Below are 19,736 nucleotides of genomic sequence, written 5' to 3'. Positions count from 1 at the left end.
CACCCCATGCCACAATAGACATTCCTGATTGATGGAGAGCTGATGTGTTGCCATAGCCCCTGCCTGTGTTGTGGAAGGGCCCGCCTTGTTCGCTCCCCTGGGCGGTCCTTTATCCCTCCCCGACACTGCCTATTACCAGCCACGCGTATGGGACACTGGTTCCTCCTGCAGGGCCATTTGTGGGCAAAAATATTCCCATCAGGGTCCAAATTCCGCATTTAGGCCCAGAGATCTATACCTATGCCATGGGGCACACATACACTATGCAGACATTTCGAGCTCCTCCGCAGACTACTGGTGCAGGTATAGTGCATAAGGTACCCTTCCTGCTTCAGCTTCTCCGGTATTGTGGCAACCAACCAGTGCTCGGCATTGCACTGGGCTACACAAGGTAAATAGGCGTACTTTACTTACATTGAAGCCTAAGGCACAAGAGCTGGGGCATTTATAACCAATCATATGGCCATTAGTCTGAGCTTCAGGTTCCTGGGGGCCAGGGGTCTTCTCTGTCTCCACTGGGGATGATCAATGAGATGCAAGTATATGCAGCTTGAAAATGGACCAATCAGTTTAAACCTGGGTGAGACTTGATTGGTCCATTTTCTAGCTGCATATATTTGCATAAAAATGTGCATACACTTGCATAAGCTCAGAAACATTTGCACATTGTTGATCATCCCTAGTCTCCAGTAGGCCTGAAGCAGCCAGCCTTGCAGTGTTATCATTGGTGCATTTCCTGTTGGCTTCTAATGTACAGTATATGAATAATTCTCTATTTCACTCCGTTTTACAGGAACCCCAGCAAACGATACAATGTCATGGCCTTCAATGCAGCAGATAAAGTGGACTTCTCTACTTGGAACCAGGTACACAGTCTCGGCTATATAAATGAGGTATCCATTCTCATCCTGTCTACTCCCCAGAGTGCCAGTGATCATGTGACGGTGACCAGCCTGCACATGGGCTGCACTCTGTCCTAGCGGCGTGTCCAAAGTAATCCTGCAGAGGGGTCACAACCCAGATCCTGTGCAAGATGTGACTTACTTTTAAAGGACACCTGAAGGGAGAGCCATAAGGGGGCTGCCATATTTATTTCCTTTTAAAGGATACCTTAGCGCTCTTGCAAATTTAAAGACGGGGAGCAGGCATGTGTAGGATGCTCTCCTCATGCCGACCACTACGCCTGTTCCCCCTTCGTCCACCTGTTACGTTTTAATAGCCCCCGAAGCTACTTCCTGGTCTGGAGGGTTGGTGAGCAGTACTGAAGAGGTCACCACCTGTGATACATTTCAGAATGGAAATCTGGAGGAGGAAAGATTTTGCATTGAGCAATAACTGACTAATGTATAAAGTAAAAACCATTTCAACCGCCCGGACTTGAAGCTCACGTCCAGGCAGCTGCGGTGGCGCGATCGCGTGCGCGCCCCCGTGGTGTCCCCCGGTAGCCCTGGGATCAGTGAACGGGAACATGGTTCCCGATCACCGATCCGTGTCCCCAGCAGAAAAACCGAAGCGCTCTTACTAGAGGCTTCAGTCTTTCTGCAAATAAAATTTTCCATGTCCTCCTTGTGCTTCCGGTTAGCGAGAAGCACAAGGAGACAAAAACTCAAGGTGGCCATCTTGTGGCCAAATAGTAAAACTACATCTACATATTTTTTTACATTACAATTTACACATATAATAACATTAAAAATTAACGGTTTATTTCCCACACCAAAATATTACCCAAATAAAACATTTTAATGGAAAAAAAATTACAATTAAAAAAAACCCAAACAAACATAAATAGTTACTTAAGGGTCTGAACTTTTTAAATATGCATGTGAAGGGGGTATACTACAAACATTTTTAAATTATAAGCTTGTAAATGGTGATGGACGCAAAATGGAAAAAATGCACCTTTATTTCCAAATAAAATATTGGCGCCATACATTGTGATAGGGACATAATACATTTAAATGGTGTCATAACCGAGACAAACGGGCAAATAAAATACATAGGTTTTAATTATGGTAGCGTGGATTATTTTAAAGCTATAATTGGCGAAAACTGAGAAATAATAATTTTTTTCCATTTTTGTTCTTATTAATCCTGTTAAAATGCATTTATAAAAAAATTATTCTTAGCAAAATGTACCACCCAAAGAAAGCCTAATTAGTGGTGGAAAAAACAAGATATAGATCAATAAATTGTGTTAAGAAGTGATAAAGTTATTGGCGAATGAATGGGAGGTGACAATTGCTCTGATGCATAAGGTGAAAAATCCCCGTGGGCTGAAATGGTTAATATTGTAAAAAAAAATAGGCATTTTAATCAGAGTGTAAAAATATCACGTATGAAGAAACTTCCAAGAAAAAGTGAATTGAATTGGGGTCCTGGTGAGAATCTAGTGCAGACTTTCTCAACCAGGGTTCCCTGAGGACTCTGCAGGGGTTCCTTGGCATTTTACCCCATCGTGGGGGAAGTTTAATAGGGAACATTATAATAGGAGTATCAGAATAATAATGAGCACATTAATAAAAAGCACTAGAATAAGAAGACAGTATAATGTGTGGCAGTGTAATAGCGGGTAATGAAATAAACATTCACATCTATTTTTAAAGTTCATGCCACCTGCAAAATTGTTTGCAGGGGTTCCTTGAGATCCAAAAATCATTTGCAGGGTTCCTCCAGGGTAAAAAGGTTGAGAAGGCAGCCACACCCCCTTCCTCAGTCTGGGCGCATTGTCTCGGCTCAGGGCATTGTTCTTCCCTCTTGCCCCACCCACTTTTTGTCATGCATCACTCTGTCGATGGCCTCGGCCACCCACTTTCGCCCGAGGGATCGAAACTCGACACTCTGCCGGGCAACAGTCCCTGAACGTGCGTACATAAAGCTCCGCCCCTATCTGCCAAAACACCTGGGGTCAGAAGCCAGCATGGAACTATGGCAATGCCTGTGCAGAAAGCCATAAATGGGCACATACATCTAAATATACAGACAAAAATAATAAAGTAAGAGCCCCAAAAAATACCTCCAATGCTAAAGGTTAGCACGTCCGTGATGAGTGAAGACACAGTAGCCAGAATAGTATAGTAATGGAATGTTAACGCCAACAGCGCTAAGTAATGTAAACTGTGATCTCATAGGTGGTACTGGAAGTATACACATGTGCCACCCAGACATGTTCCAGGCAGGAAAATAACAAGGTTACAGCAGTGTGACCGAGACTCACAATGCACGTATGATTTACAGCGGAAGTGTTGCGTCATCAGTTATCTCATTGAGAAAGACTGTGTGCTGGGCCATAGGGGAGCTCCTGCAGCGTCTGTCCCTCTCGACCTGAACTCAGAACTTCCTCTCTGATGTAAAAGATAAGCAACAGCATGATAACCTTTAAAGAAAAACATTTCTTTATTACAGCTGATACAAATCCTGCAATTAATTTGCAGTGGGTCTACTTCCTGCTTTTCATGGAAGCAGACATAGGGTTAACATCTTGTGTTTACGAATAAGCTGCTCTGCCTAGGCAACATAGCTTAATTACAGCTGTGATTAGTCACAGATGAGGGGAAATTAGACAGGCTGAACTCCCTAAATACATACAGGGTTCATTTCTCTCTGTTTTCCTTTTGTCCTGTGCAAGAGCTCAGGTCCACTTTAACTGGTTCCTTCCCTGAGGATAGTGGTCCTGTGTGCAGTATATGGCCTGCATATAGTATCTGTGTACTGTTTCCAAACTATTCCTGCCCTACTCTTTGTAAATGTTCAACAGTAATGTCATCTGTGTAAAAATAGCACACCACCATGCTGAGAATCTAGTGCAGGTACAGCAGCTGTTGATGGCCGACCCCCATCTGTACATCCTTAACTTTCCAATGTCACCTGAGGGATCAAGTCCCGATCCCTGCCAGGAGACATGCCTCTTACGTGTGATCTGAGGCTTCAGTTTTCCTTTGTTTTTGCACTGCTTATCATGTCTGTGCAGGTCTTATCTGCACATCAGCGCACATTGACTACATAGTAAGACCATTGATAAACCATTTCTTAAAGCTAATGGGAATCTATTAAAAAAAAAAGAAAAAAGAAAAAGAAACCAGATACTTACCTAAGGAGAGTGAAGGCTTTGGGTCTTAAAGAAACTAAAGTTGAAGAGAAATCGAGAGCCCAATATGGTGTAGTATGTCAAAATTGATTGGATAAATGAAACAGTGAGATGGTAATACTCACAAACACGGGTTACCACCTAGGTAACCACTCATTAGGCAGGTGAGGAGATTAGACCTGTCCTCACTCAGGATTAAGAAGTCGCTCTCTGTAGATAGGAAGAAAGGGGGTAGATCACCCCTCCACCTGGGGTGGACTCAAATATCCGGCACCTCTGTTCACCTACCAATATATTTGGGTCTTAAGGAACCTTCCCTCTCCTCTCCCGGTGCCCTCGGTGCAGCTCTGGCTCCCCCTTTTAAATCCCCCCGCCGCAGGGGACTTCGGGAGCGGAGTCCTCCCAAAGACAGGCAGCTCTGTACTGCGAGTGCGCGAGAGAGGGGGTGATCGCGTGTGTGCAGTATGTAGCGGCCCGTCTTCGGGAGCACTCGGGCTTCTGAAGACTTTTGCCTGATATCAGCCCAGAGTCATGTGAGCTGATCCACCTGTTGGATTGGCCAAACCCCCTGTTATCCGTCGCTTTTCTAGTCGTTTGTCACACATTTACATGCCTAACTATCGCCCAACAGACCACGTTTGGACAATTGATGGGTGGAAAATTGTGGTAGCATGTTTGCAGTCCTAATTGTGATTTTCAGTGTAAAGGGGCCCTACAACTTCTATCCTCAGATTAACCAAACACAGCTTCTGTTTCCACCAATCTTCTCCTGTTCAGGTTTTATGGACAGGTGCTTTTTAAGATGTTTCTCCCCCAACCTCCAGTATTTCCCAGAGGCATTGTGTGAATTAGGATCGGTATGTCTTGTCGTGCGCTGTCTGTAGAGACATCCAGTCCTCAGTTCCATTCGGAATGTTTGGAATGTTGAAGGAATTTGTTGCCTTCATTCATGTGAGTTCATCAGAAGATAAACAATCCACAGTGCTGTTATTTATCTCAGTAGCTCCAGCCATCATCATCTCCAAGATAATAGCAGAATTGTGAGCATACATCTGGCTGCTGAGCTGAATTATTCCTCTGATGGGGGGTAAGGGGGGGGGGGGGGTGTAAGGTGATGGCCTCGCTTAAAGAGGACCTGTTTTGATGAAACCGCCTGACCTGCCATTGATTGTATTCCAGCATGTATTCAGTAAAGGTGGCTATACACATGCTGATCTGCCATCACATCAACCATCAGATAGATCCCTCTCTGGTCACAGAGCTATCTATTACCTGCTCACACACTGCAGGCAGATTTCCAATAGATTTCAGCATGAAATCTATTAGAAACTGTCTTAGTAATTAGATTGTGAGCTCCTTTGAGGACAGCGCTATACAGCGCTACATAAGGCCCCGTTCACACTTGCGAGTCCGCAAGTGTCTGGGGGTCCGCTGGCCGCAAAGAGACCGTACGGGTCTCTGCGGTGGCCACAAGTTGCGGATCCAGAATGTATCAGTTCCGGCTACAATAAAGTAGCCGGAACTAGATACATTGCAGTGCCAGAAAGGCACCGCAAGCATGGGGGATACCGGGGTGTAGTCCGAGCCCCCCAAGTGGCATAGGACCGGTGCTGGAAGCATCCGGTCCTATTGCCAGTGTGATGAGAAACATCCGTTTCTCATTGCACAGCATGGCCGCATGTTCGGGTCAGGATCCGGCCCGGGTCCGCAGCCGCACGGGACGGACGGCAAAAATGGAGCATGTTGGAAAAAAGCCGGATCGTCCCGGAGCTGCGTTCCCGGATCGGATCCGGATCCGGACGGTCGCACGAGTGTGAATGGATACATTGATTAACAATGTATCCATTCACCATCCGCTGTGTACGGAGCGTTCCGGGTTCCGGGGAAGCCGGACCTGGAACGCTAATGTGAACCGGGCCTAAGATGTCGGCGCTATATACGGTAAATACTAAATGATAATAATAGTGTCACTGCCTGCTGAGCCCCCTCACTTTATTTGCCCCCCTCTAACCCAAATGCCAACCACCAATGGAGGAGGAGTAGAGGATCCGTGCCAGCATGACAGGTGCCATGCATCACCCACCACAGGTCCAGGGAAGAGGGGACACATACGCTTGGGGGTCACCGGTTGGAGGTCCGTCTGTCATCAGGAAATCGAGTGCCGTTATCGCCATGTACACGGTTGAGCCCTTGCAATTAAGATTTTTCAGCGTACCCAACTGGTTCTCTCAAACTATTTCATCCAGAAATCAATTGAAAGGTCGGGTGGCCATGTTGCATCAGATTTGATCATTATACCCAATGTATGGGCACCCAAAGGCCACATACAGACATCAGACCATAGTCTTTGGAAAATGAAAGATCACAGACCAATCTTACCACCCTTCATGTAGTATGAGAGCCATACTCTACACAGTCTTTTCTATGGAGCTGAACTCCACATCAGGACAAAATCTTGGCAAGATGCTGCACACACAGATGCTGTACAGACACAAAAGATCAGTATCTGTAAAAGATCTGTTCCTGCCAAAAATCCATTCCTGCAAATTGCAATGATAGTCTATGAGATCTGCAGATCATCATACACACATGATTTAACTGACATTCATCTGCAGATCTGCAGATCTGAAAATCCATCCTGGTGGATCTGATCTGCAGATGAATGTCAGTTAAATCATGTGTGTATGATGATCTGCAGATCTCATAGACTATCATTGCAATTTGCAGGAATGGATTTTTGGCAGGAACAGATCTTTTGCAGATACTGATCTTTTGCGTCTGTACAGCATCTGCGTGTGCAGCATCTTGCAATGATTTTTTTCTGATGTGGAGTTCAGCTCCATAGAAAAGACTGTGTAGAGTATGGCTCTTATACTACAGGAAGGGTGGTAAGATTGGTCTGTGATCTTTCATTTTCCAAAGACTATGGTCTGATGTCTGTATGTGGCCTAAGGCCTGATTCACACTTGCGTTGGAGTGACAAATGGATTTGTAAAAACAGATCTGATCACCGGTCGATCTGATCCGCTTCCATTCTGTTTCCCCTCATCCCCCCCAGATCCCAACCCCCAAAGTGGATTTCGCTCCTTAGCACGGTCTGTTTCATCATTAGTGTAAAAACACATTCTGTTTTCTCATTGCCCCAATGCAGGGATTCAGCTTCTGTTCCGCTGGGCTCAGTGGTCCAGAAAAATTGCTGCAGAACCAAAGTTGCAGTCCGCTCAGCTGATTGTGCAGAATGGATCAGTTTGAACAGATGAATGTGAACAAATCCATAGGTTAACATTGGATCCATTCGTATCCGTTAAGATCCGCCCCGATCCGCAAACAGAACGTTATTTTAACGCCAGTGTGAACCGGCCTGAGACCTGTCACCCTGACTCCTGGCTTAACTTCTCAGTAGTCACACCTAGGACAAGCATGCAGCCAATAGAGTTGGAAACTTCTTCTGTATGCTTGTTACTGGGCAAGGAAGGAGCATGAAAATCTTTTTTTTCATATATTAAAACATGTAGATTTGAACCAGGAGCTTCTTTACAGCAGGAGGGCGCACAGTGATGAGTCACTAGTGTGCTGCTGATCTGCTCAGTCCAATCAGCATGTTGTGGCCTGTGTGTATTTGCTTTAGTTCAGCTTACAAAAGTCAGGTGTAGTGTAGTGCTCTACTGCAGGTTTTGTGCTGCATCAACTGAATAAACGGAGTGGCTGGACAGAATTACAGATCTCTTGGCACATAAAACGCTTCACATGTACTGTATTTCATAACATTCAGCCGTTTGGCTTTATCAACTCTTAAAGGGAGATAAAACTCTGACATAACATTCAATAAAAATGTGTTTTCCTTTTTATTATCCATACAGTTACCATATTTGCTTTTGTCCACAAGTAATATTGTCTGTCTACAAATTACAAGTACCCAAAGTACAGGTTATCTGCTCTGAAAGCTGCCATTGCAATTTCTTGCATAGCTGCTGTATTTATATATCTAGTGATCACTTATCAGCTCTCTGCTTGTACAGTAGAGAGAGCTCATTTTCAGCACAGCTAGGATTGTAGCAGACAAAGGAACGTAAACAAAACATAATGTTATCACCTCTTTAGATGTGGCCAGAAGTTGCTCACTGAAGCAAGGAGTTTTCCACTGAAGTGCTGTGGCTCTGTTCCTACTAGAGCGGAGAATGGCTATCTTTTGTGTGTTCTCAGCTAATAGAGTGAACGGCTCCTATTTATAAATAGGAGCCTTAAAGAGGAACTCCAGTGAAAATGTTAATACAATTTTTTCACAATAATTATGTATACATTATTTAGTCAGTGTTTGCCCATTGTAAAATCTTTCCTCTTCCTGATTTACATTCTGACATTTATCATATGGTGACATTTTTACTGCTGGCAGTTGATGTCAGTGGAAGGAGATGTTGCTTGCTTTTTTTGGCAGTTGGAAAAAGCTGTAAATCGCTATTTTCCACAATGCAATGAGGTTCACAGACAGGAAACTGTCAGGACCATGGTCCTGACATCACACTGTGGGAGGGGTTTCACCACAGTATCAGTCATACAGAGCCCCCTGATGATCAGTTTGAGAAAAGGAAAAGATTTCTCATGGGAAAGGGGGTATCAGCTACTGATTGGATGAAGTTCAATCCTTGGTCACAGTTTCTCTTTAACACTTGTCATTCTGCAATGGATCCACGGGATCCATTGCAGTAAGCGGACTGCACTTCTGTACAGTCCATGATAATCCCATATAGCCTGTGGGGGAGTGTATCTGGCCCAGGCTCCAGGCAGACCAATAGAGCAGACACCACACTGGCCGATTTCGCTGTCCGCACGTGGTCCAGGAACAAGTGCGCTTAACTGTTTGAATGCTGTTCTACTACAATTTTTTTGTGGTAGTAGACTTTATGATGTCAGTAATCTTGCAGAGTAGAAGTGCTGAGCTCCATACCACTTTAACAAGTAAGCATATTTATGATTTATACATCTGTTGGGGGGATCTCTCCATAATCCAGGCTCGCATGGAACGGGACCTGAGTGCTAAGAAGATGTATCAGGATGAGGAGCAGCCAGAAACTGGAGCCGGCAGCGAATTTAATCGCAAGCAGAGGGAGGAGTCCAGAAGGAAGAAGTACGGAATAATCCTCAAAGAGTTTAAAGTGGAAGATCAGCCCTGGCTGCTGAGGGTTAACGGCAAGGCGGGACGCAAGTAAGTGTGCAGCATCTGTAGACAGGACGCCACCTCGCTGTAAGGACTCATGGCATTGGCTTTCTTGTCTCTCCAGGTTTAAGGGAATCAAGAAAGGGGGCGTGACGGAGAACGCATCATACTTCATCTTCACGCAGTGCCCAGACGGAGCGTTTGAGGCATTCCCTGTGTCTAACTGGTATAACTTCACCCCATTGGCCAAACATCGAACTCTGACGGCGGAGGAGGCGGAGCAGGAATGGGAGAGGTGAGGGCCTGGTTTACTTTCAGTACATACAAATCGCCGTGTGTTGAGTCGTCAACAAACTGCAGGAAACTGCTTTCTAAGCTGCACTTAGTATTAATACAGCGCCAACATCCTCTGCAGCGCTGTACAGAGTATAGTCTTGTCACTTCAACTGTCCCCCAGAGGGGCTCACAATCTAATCCCTACCAGAGTCATATGTTTGTGTGTATCATGTAGTGTATGTATCATAGTCTAGGGTCAATTGCGGAAGGGGGGTGTTTAACGTAATGTATGTTTTGGGGAAGCCCAGGTAGGCACAGGGAGAACATACAAACTCTGTGCAGATAGTGCCTTGGCCGGGATTCAAACCGGGAAGCTTTGGGAAAGGCAACTCTGAAAGAATGACTGTTGTTTTGATTGTACAATGGGGGGGAGTGAGGTGCAGTGTCTGCTCACTTAAGCCTGGTACGCACCTGCAATTTTGATTTGCCAGTTACTGACCAATTGTACCACCTACATGTAGTAGGATAGCTTACCTGCACAATCTGTTCATGGTATTCAGAATCCTTTGGCCCTCATGCTACATGGAGGGGGTAAAACTGGATAATCATTGGCCAATCAAAATAGTATATGTACCAGGCTTTAGACAGACATCTGCTGGAGGACAGATGTTTGTTTGTTTCTTTGTAGTTTTATTGACACCGGGATCACATTTGAGAATCGTATGCAGTTTGCCTTGTTGCCAAAACATATATAATACTTTGTATGCAGTGGCGTAGCTAAGGAGCTGTGGGCCCCTGTGCAAGTTTTACATGGAGTCCCCAAGCACTCAATACATAACAATTGATATGTTGCACCAAAACCAATCAAGGACAACCACAGGGTCAGAGGTGCAAGAAGGGGATGGGGAACAGTTTGTTAATGATTACCACTATTTAAAGCATCTATAGAAGTGATTATTATGAGCACAGGACCAATAGAGAGCTAATACTGTAGTTAAGGGAGGACCCTTTAGGGTCCCTCTGGCCCAAGAACTCCGATGTGGTCGCACCCTCCGCAACCCCTATTGCTACGCCGCTGTTCCTATGGACATTTGAGGTCAAATGTTGCAGATTTTCAGCTTTGTTGCTTTTTTTTTTTGCGATTCATATTGCAGATAGTCAACTGGCTGTCTGCTGAAGTGTGCGGTAAATGCAAAGAATTGTCCACGGAAAACTGCAACAATTTTACACGGACATCTGATGGTATCTTCTGCAGCGCTTTGCAGACTATACAGTCTTGTCACTAACTGTCCCCAGAGGAGCTGGCAATCTATCCCCTGCCATAGTCATATGTCCCCATAGTCTAAGGCTAACTCCATGCAGATAGTGTCCTGGTTCAGCGGTGCATGGCGAGAGAGCTTGCAGTCATTCTTAACAAACAAACAAACAGAACATTTATATTGCGCTTTTCTCCTGGCAGACTCAAAGTGCCAGAGCTGCAGCCACTAGGACGCGCTCTATAGGCAGTAGCAGTGTTAGGGAGTCCTGCCCAAGGTCTCCTACTGAATAGGTGCTGGCTTACTGAACAGGCAAAGCCGAGATTCGAACCCTGGTCTCCTGTGTCAGAGGCTGAGCCCTTAACCATTACACCATCCAGCCATTCTTATGTAACCATTTTCCTGGGATACAGCACATAACTATCCCGTAATTAATGCTCATGTTCCCTTGTGTTCTATGCCTGGTAATGCTCTTACAGAAGTCTAAATCCGTATAGCTGCCTGTAAGGGAGGGAAAAGGCGGCTCACTGATGAATGGGGCTGTGACATGAAGCTGAAATGACATTACAGCTACTTAATAAGTACATCACATTGTGGCAGGAGGCCTGAGGTTCATGTTAATGCTCTCAGAGTGCAGCAGAAAATGTTGTCAGTGCTTGATAACAGAGTAGTGTGATATACATAAGGGAACGATGGTACCTGGGAAAGGAAGATCAGCAATTCAAGTTATTTATTCCTAAAGAAGGAGAGTTCCTGAGGTTCCTGTAATTCAGGGAAGTCCAAATTTTTTCAGCCAAGGGCCATACCACCGTTCTTGAGTGCTAGGCGGCTGAACTACCAATAGGCACACTATGCCTGTGACATTTTGAATAAAATATTTCCACTGGAAATAACGGCCCTTTTCCACTAACCTGCGTTTTGTGATCTAATTCCGATTGCTAACGGATCACAAAACGCAGGGTACAGTAAAATGAATGAAAATAGCAGCAGCCATTTCCAGTAGTGCTATCCGATTACGTTGCGGTTTTGGCCCTAGAGCAATAGTCCTGCCGCATTTTAGATGTGATCAAGTTCTCTATACTCAGTATAGTAGCACAATCACATTAGTGAAAATGCAGTGGTTTGAAACTCAATTGCGGTCACGTTTCATTGTGGAAAAGAGCCCTAACCCATATACTACGTGCTGTTAGCACAGTGGCAGCTGTTAATCCATGGCTGTTACTGCTACTGGCATAGCAGCAGCTGCTAATCAGTGGCTGTTACTGCTGCTGGCACAGTGGCGGCTGCTAATCAGTGGCTGTTACTGCACAGTGGCATCTGCTAATCCATGGCTGTTACTGCTGCTGGCATAGCAGCAGCTGCTAATCAGTTGCTGTTACTGCTGCTGGCACAGTGGCGGCTGCTAATCAGTGGCTGTTACTGCTGCTGGCACAGCAGCAGCTGCTAATCAGAGGCTGTTACTGCTGCTGGTACAGTGGCTGTTGCTGCTGGCACAGTGGCATCTGCTAATCCATGGCTGTTACTGCTGCTGGCATAGCAGCAGCTGCTAATCAGTGGCTGTTACTGCTGCTGGTACAGTGGCGGCTGATAATTAGTGGCTGTTGCTGCTGGCACAGTGGCGGCTGCTAATCAGTGGCTGTTACTGCTACTGGCATAGCGGCAGCTGCTAATCAGTGGCTGTTACTGCTGCTGGCACAGTGGCATCTGCTAATCAGTGGCTGTTACTGCTGCTGGCACAGTGGCGGCTGATAGTCAGTGGCTGCTACTGTGGCAGCTGGTATCCTACCTTTTTCAGTGGCTGTTACTGCTGCTGGCACAGTGGCATCTGCTAATCAGTGGCGGTTACTGCTGCTGGCACAGTGGCATCTGCTAATCAGTGGTGGTTACTGCTGCTGGCACAGTGGCATCTGCTAATCAGTGGCGGTTACTGCTGCTGGCACAGTGGCAGCTGCTAATCAGTGGCTGTTTCTGCTTCAGGCACAGTGGCGGCTGATAGTGGCTGCTACTGTGGCAGCTGGTATCCTACCTTTTTCAACTTGCGATCGCCAGCAAATTGTGCTGCGCCCAGTGGGCGCCTGGCCTAAGGACACGCTCTGTAGGAAACCCTGGATAATTGTGTTCTTGTCCAAGGACTCTTTACTGAATTGGTAACTGGCTAGCCAGGTAAATAGCCGGGGGTGGAACCCTAGTCTTGTATGTAAAAGTACACTGTCTGGCCAGCATACAGTTTATGCATGTAGAATGTGTATCTCTTCACTGCAGGAATGATGGTGCGGCGTTTTGTTTTTTGCGGGTTTTGACAACAGTACCAGCATTGTCAGATTCTGACAGCACTAAGGGGTCTGTGCTGTTGCCAATCTCACTTATCACCTACCTAACCTGAGTTTTTCATCTTTGTGTGTATACAGGCGAAACAAAATCCTCAACCACTTCAGCATCATGCAGCAGCGGCGCCTTAAGGACCCCGGGGGGGAGGACGAGGAGGATGAGGAGGGCGGCAGTAAGCAGGACAAGGCTGGCAAGGGCAAGAAGAAGAAAAAGAAGAGTGACCTGAAGATCCATGACTTGGAGGACGATCTGGAGATGTCAACCAGCGAGAGTGATGACAGCGGGGAGGAAGGTGAGAGCAATTGAAATATAGGGTGTCTGCTAGTCATGTCTGGACTGTGGTGATGTTAGGTTGCATTGAAACGTCTCCTGGGAGTTGCTTTCTATTTAAAGTCAGTATCTACAGAGAGGTTACCAAGGAATACACTAGAATTTAAAAAGAATTCTCAACCACGAGTTTTTCCCTGCCTGAAATGGTGTATGCATTGCCAGCCCTCCTCCCCACTGAGCTCTGTAGGAACTATACTGTCATATCTAGCTTGCTTTCTAAACAGGTGAGCACAGCAACGATTGTCTTTCAGCAGCTTCTGCAGAGGGGTGAGGTGTATTTCCCTTTTCAACCTCATGTCACACTGCACCGCCCTCAGCCAATCAGTGAGGAGCAGGAATGTGGGAAGGAAGATAACAAGCTCCCCTCTCCCTGTAATGTACCAGAACAGAGCCAGGCTGACTGGGATAAGATTCATTACAGCAGACACGTTTATGATTGTATTTGAATGCTTGCAATGCAGACTGCATGTAGACTACATAAAAAAAACAGAGAAGTAAGTTAATGGAATTTGATTTTGTGGAATTTGATTTTGTTCATCCTCCAACTGCAACCTAACTTCACACACGAAATGGACATCCATTCTGTAGCTGAGTGGCGAGACCGTACTCTGTTTAAGGAAGAATTAGGTGTAACCGGCCCTCTCGACAGGCTAGATAATGAAAAGGGTCGTACATTTGTATGGTCACAAGTCCTGCAGTGACAACAGTGGGATAGTACATTACCGTATATACTCTAGTATAAGCTGACCCTCAACTTTTTACCTTAATGTGGAAAAAATGACTGACCCGAGTATAAGCCGGGGGTGGGAAACGTAGTGTGTGCCACCAGCCAGAGCGGAAGCAGTATTAGAATGGCAAGGCATTAAACGCAGAACAGTTGCATTAAAGTCAGAATAATGAGGAAATAGCCACTCCAATATAGATTACCGTGTCCGTAGGCTGGCTAAGCCAACCCCCACGTGCGGAGCGCTGTTGGCCCTGTCTTGTTAGATTACATGGCCATGAGCCACGCTGCCTGCCTGACCCCCCCCCCCCCCCCCCCCCTACAGGCTACTGTGACATCTGTCCCCTGGCGTTTGCAGGCTTCTACGAACATCCGTCCCGCCAGCATATACAAAGATTTGTCCCAACGTAAGTCCATCCCCCTGGCAAATGCAGAGCTCCACGTAGTTCTTAAATCACCATTCCACAACGCTGTCTCCTCCATAGCCAGTCAGTGGCAGTCTCCTCGTTCTGATGCCCTCTAGTGGTGCCTCTCAATATGTGCACAACCACAGGGATAATAATAACTGAGGAAATGTAAAGATTTCTCATGGGAAAGGGTTTATCATCTACTGATCGGGATGACGTTCAATCTGAGGTTAGAGTTCCTCTTTAATGTTCCACCTGCTGTGATGCTGTGTGCAGGCCAGAGTCATGTGAGATCACCATGTACAGATGAGTTTATAGCATAACACAAGAGGAATTGTCTGTAAAGATAAGTTTGTAGGTTTTAGGCCTGCACGATTTTAGAAAAAAAATTGAATTGCGATTTTTTTTTTTCTCTTTTTTTCTTCAAATCAAGCATTAGAATTTAATTCATAATGTACAGTAACAATTACAAACATGCATTGACAGAAAATGACATCATACTATCAATTTAATAGTATGGTTTCATTTTCTGTCATATTTATGTTTTACTGCATTGTGAATTGATCAAAACAAATAGCAGCTATTAATAAATGCAAAGCTGAGTACCACAGCAGGTCCTGGGCAGTGGGTGGTGATCCAAGTTGCTTGCTGGACAGGATAGTGGAGAAATAACAGATCCTGGGCACTAAGCAGATGTACAGTACACAGTATGACCACGGGAGACGGGGTGCAGAGTGCAGAACAGGAGTGCCTGATGTGCGGAGCCTTCTCCTCCACAAGCAGCGTGCTGGCCGCATTACACTACTTACTGCCGCTCTGACTCCTTCCGGCCAGAAGCACGCCGCGCAGCCAACTCAAACAATTTTACGCATGGAACGCTTAAAATAGTACGTGTAAAAAGCTTAAAATTGTATGCATGAAAAAATTGCCACTTTGATGATTAGGAAATCGTCTTGCCACAAATCACGATATCTATTTTAAAACGATATACCGTGCAGCCCTAGTAGGTTTGGAGCATAGTGATGTGGCAATGTGGTCATTTAGTATTTTACATTTCATTTAAGGTGAGAATCGGCCGAAGACCCAGAAGAAAGCCGCCCCGTCAAAGAAAAAAAAGAAACATAAGTCTGATGACGAAGCCATAGAAGACAGTGACGATGGTGACTTTGAGGGACAGGAAGTGGATTACATGTCAGATGAAGAGAGCAGGTAACAGGAAGTTGTGTTTCTCTTGGTCATGTGACATATGACTCTGGGTACTTGTGCAGATATTTGAGGTCCCTTTTGTCCTTCTGTTGCAGTTCTGATGACGAACTTCCAGGCAAGCCCAAAGTCACCAAGGAGGATGAGGGTCCTAAAGGTAACAGACTGATACCTAATGCTTATTTTAGTCTGTGAGGAGTGCTTAGTATTATTTTATTTTTTTTTACTATGTTTAATGCTTTAAAGCAAAAATGTAATTACGATTGTAATCCCACTTTAAAAAAAAAAAGGAAAATAATAAATCTATCCCATGACACATTAAGTAGACCCATTTCCATTGCGTTCTGTACATCCTGCAGGAATTGATGAGGCGAGTGAGAGCAGCGAGGAAAGTGAGGAGGAGAAGGTAGAGGAGGAAGAGGATGAAGAGAAGAAGGCCAACACTCCTCAAGAGAAGAAGAGGAAGAGAGGAGGTGAGGCTCAGGGAGGGTTCCTATACAACCAGTGGCTGTGTAATCTCTGTGTAATAACATGCTGCGTAATCTTCCCACCCGCAGAGAGCAGCGAGGAGTCAGAGACATCTGATGAAAGTGATATAGACGGAGAGGCTTCCTCTGCTCTTTTCATGCAGGTATGCAAAGTGGTGCTTTTATATAGAGAACCCATAGAGGCGGGAGAGGATTCTTTACTGTGAAAGCAGAATTTCCTGCTAAACTTAATGAAAAGTCTTGGGAGAGAGACATTTATGCTAATTGTAATAGAGACTTCTAGGAGCTGGAAGAAGCCCCAGGTGAGTAAAGCTCATGTATCCTTTAAAAAGGTAGGCAGTAAAGGGCAGACACTGCTTTGTTTTGTTGTTAAAGAGACACTGTAACATCAAAAAGTTCTCCTGGGGGGTACTCACCTCGGGAGGGGGAAGCCTCAGGGTCCCAATGAGGCTTCCCACGCCGTCCTCTGTCCCACGGTTGTCCCGCTGCAGTCCTCTGAACAGCGGCCTGACAAATCCGTCAGCTTGTTCAATATTTACCTTTGCAGGCTCCAGCAGGGGGCGCTGTTGTGGCTTTCGGCTCCGAAGTAGACGGAAATACCCGATCTCAGTCGGGTCCGCTCTACTGCGCAGGCGCCGGGGACTTGCGCCTGCACAGTAGAGCAGACCTGACGGCGATCGGGTATTTCCGCCTATTTTTGAGCCGAGAGCCGCCACAGCGCCTGCGCAGGAGCCGGAAGGTAATTATTTACATAGCCGCTGTTCGGAGGGCTGCAGCGAGACCCCCGAGGGACGGAGGACGGCGTGGAAAGCCTCATTGGGACCCTGAGGCTTCCTCTTCCCAAGGTGAGTTTGATGTTACAGGTTTTCTTTAAAGGGATACTTAAAGAGAACCTGAACTGAAAATAAAAAGTCAAAATAACCATACACGGGTCATACTTACCTCCTGCGTAGTCTACCTATAAATCGCTTTCTCCTCTCCTGTGTCCACAGTGATCAATGAAATTCTCCATCCTCCATTTTAAAAATGGCCATTACCCCATAACAGCTTCCTGGTCAGCACACTGTTAAACTGTAATATCACCAACTTGGCCATAGGGAAACATGGACATTACCTTGCACATTCGGTTGTAACTGACGGTTGCTGATATATAACTGACAGCAACTGGTATATTTCAGTTCTGACAAAATATTGTCAGAACTGGAAGGGATCACTGTAAGAAGAAAATGGTGAGCTTCTGAGAGGAACAGACTGTGAAGTTAGTATGTAATATTTAATTGCAGCTACGTCATGTGTTTGTTTTAAATAATTTTACTTGCTTCAGGTTCCCTTTAAAGAGGAGCTGTCAGCCACACTATCTCCGGAAAAAAACACATATATAAGTAGATAAATACTTACATAACCTTTATTGCACTGTCCATGTTTTGATTTCAGTGATTTTTCTACAGTAAAAAAAGAGAAAATCCTTCTTAGCATTTCCCATTTTAAGTGTGGCTAATTTGAAGCCAATCCTGTTGTCATTTCCTCCCTTACTCTCCTCTGCCTGATTTTCCCGGCCTTCACTATAGAAAGTGCATTGTCTCAGCATGAGAAATATTGGTCAATCAGAGAAGAACAGAGGTGTGGGAGGGGACAACAGAAGGAAAAGAGGCTTCAGCCAATCAGGCTGCATTAGTTAAGTCTGAGGGGAAGTAGAGAAGAAAAAAGAACAACCCAGCACCCCCTGCAACTTTGTGTACCAAATTTTGTGTGTACCAAAGAGTCGGGTAAACTGGGGAATGATACTTTATCAACAATAAAAGTAATAGTGATTTTAACTTTTGGATTGCCTGGGTAGCATCCTTATTACTTGTTTACCAGATACAAATAAATAATTGATTTTTGATTTTATGCCCGACAGTTACTCTTTAAGTCACCTGTAAAAAAAAGTTTCACTTATCTGGGGCTTCTACCAGCTCTCTGCTGCTGTCCTGTGTCTGCGCTGGTCCTCAATTATCCTCCTATCCCCCGCTGCCAGCTACTTTTGTTTTCGCCGACTCAGCTGCAGAGGGCTGGCAGAAGCCCCAGGAAATTGAAACCCTGTATCAACAAACATTAAATAAGCCCCTCCCCGTGCCATTCATTTTCATCCAATTTAATGGTGGAAACATGTAATGGGCTTAAATGGTATGGATTATTCTTCTTTAACCTAAAGCGGACCGACGCAGGTTAAATCTACGGCGGGCGGCGCTGCAGTTCTGACCGGACGTAAGCTCTATGTCCCATTCACCGCTCGTCCCCGCCGCTCTGTCCCCGCCGCAATGTGCTGCCCTGCCGCCTCTATGACGGCAGAGCACTGTGAGCCGGGCAGGAGCCGTTGTCATTGGCTCCTAGCCCTGTCATTACTATAAGCCGTTCCCATTGGCTTACATTGAGTGACAGGGTCAGAAGCCAATGAAAGCGGCTCCTGACCGGCGCACATCGCTGTGCCGTCATAGAGACGGCAGAGAGAGCAGCCTGCGGCGGGGACAGAGCGGCGTGTCCGGCGGGAGCGACAGATTATTGCGGTGATTCGTCGGGATGCAGCGTTTTAGCGTACCAGCAGCCTCTGGTCCTTAAGTAGTCAGAGGCTGCTGGTACGGAAGTGGTTAAAAGACATTCGAGGTGAAAATAAACTGATAAGGAAAACCATTGTATCTATCCTCCGTCTCCTAAAATGACTTTTTTAGGTATCCCACAGTTGTATTTTATATTTACATCTAGTTTTTAAGTTTTTACTGTTTCATTGTCTCTGCTCAATGACACCTTCATTGATGTATGTCAGAGCTCAAATCTATGATTTTTTTTGTGCCTTTTTATCTCTTCCCTGCTCTCAGAAGCGTTTTATTGACAGGAAAGTGTTTTATGGCTGTAATTACTTATCAGTGAGGTTATGCTATAGTGTGACCCAGTCCGTCCCAGTCCCGACCCAGACAGAAACTGTCACTTACATACCTGATTAACTTTTTCAGGCACAGAAAGAAAAAAAAAAAGGAACACAGCCTAGTTATTTGTGTGCTAGGCACTGTACATACACATGTCTATCTCATCATGTCACATGTCACCTTGGTTGTCCTTTAACTTACTGAGACAATATAATCTGATATTTCTGTATTTTCTTGGGATTCATTGCTTCATGGGGCTATGTCATGTCTTCTGATTTCTCTAGAAAAGGAAAACGCCACCTAAAAAGGATAAAAAGGGCGGCTCCAATAACAGCTCTCGCGCTAATAGTCGGCCCGGTACACCGTCACCTGACTCAGCCAACACCTCCAACACGCTGAAAGCAGCAGCCAGCAAACTGGAGCAAGGTATGTTCTGGTCATGTGATCATGGGATATACCATCTATATCTGCATGGGAAATATGGTACAGCCCAGCATTGCAAATATTTCCAGTAACTCCCCCGCTGTTATGCAGGCTGTGATTGATTTGCAAATACTCCCTGCAATATACAGAATAATAGAG

General features: G+C 45.5%; 1 protein-coding gene across 1 annotated transcript in view; it reads left to right on the top strand.

Annotated features, from left to right (window-relative positions):
• GTF2F1 (general transcription factor IIF subunit 1) overlaps window positions 1–19,736 on the top strand; it is a 45,668-nt gene that overhangs the window by 13,811 nt on the left and 12,121 nt on the right. Inside the window, exons 4-12 of the mRNA XM_068272166.1 lie at window positions 794–866; window positions 9,094–9,287; window positions 9,364–9,534; window positions 13,180–13,391; window positions 15,625–15,769; window positions 15,862–15,920; window positions 16,123–16,236; window positions 16,321–16,394; window positions 19,439–19,580. Of these exons, the coding sequence (XP_068128267.1) occupies window positions 794–866; window positions 9,094–9,287; window positions 9,364–9,534; window positions 13,180–13,391; window positions 15,625–15,769; window positions 15,862–15,920; window positions 16,123–16,236; window positions 16,321–16,394; window positions 19,439–19,580 (1,184 nt within the window). The remainder of the gene's footprint in view (window positions 1–793; window positions 867–9,093; window positions 9,288–9,363; window positions 9,535–13,179; window positions 13,392–15,624; window positions 15,770–15,861; window positions 15,921–16,122; window positions 16,237–16,320; window positions 16,395–19,438; window positions 19,581–19,736) is intronic.

This window comes from Hyperolius riggenbachi, chromosome 3 (genome assembly GCF_040937935.1).
Source record: "Hyperolius riggenbachi isolate aHypRig1 chromosome 3, aHypRig1.pri, whole genome shotgun sequence".
NCBI classification, from domain to species: Eukaryota; Metazoa; Chordata; class Amphibia; order Anura; family Hyperoliidae; genus Hyperolius; species Hyperolius riggenbachi.
This window is presented reverse-complemented; position numbering and strand designations above follow the sequence as displayed.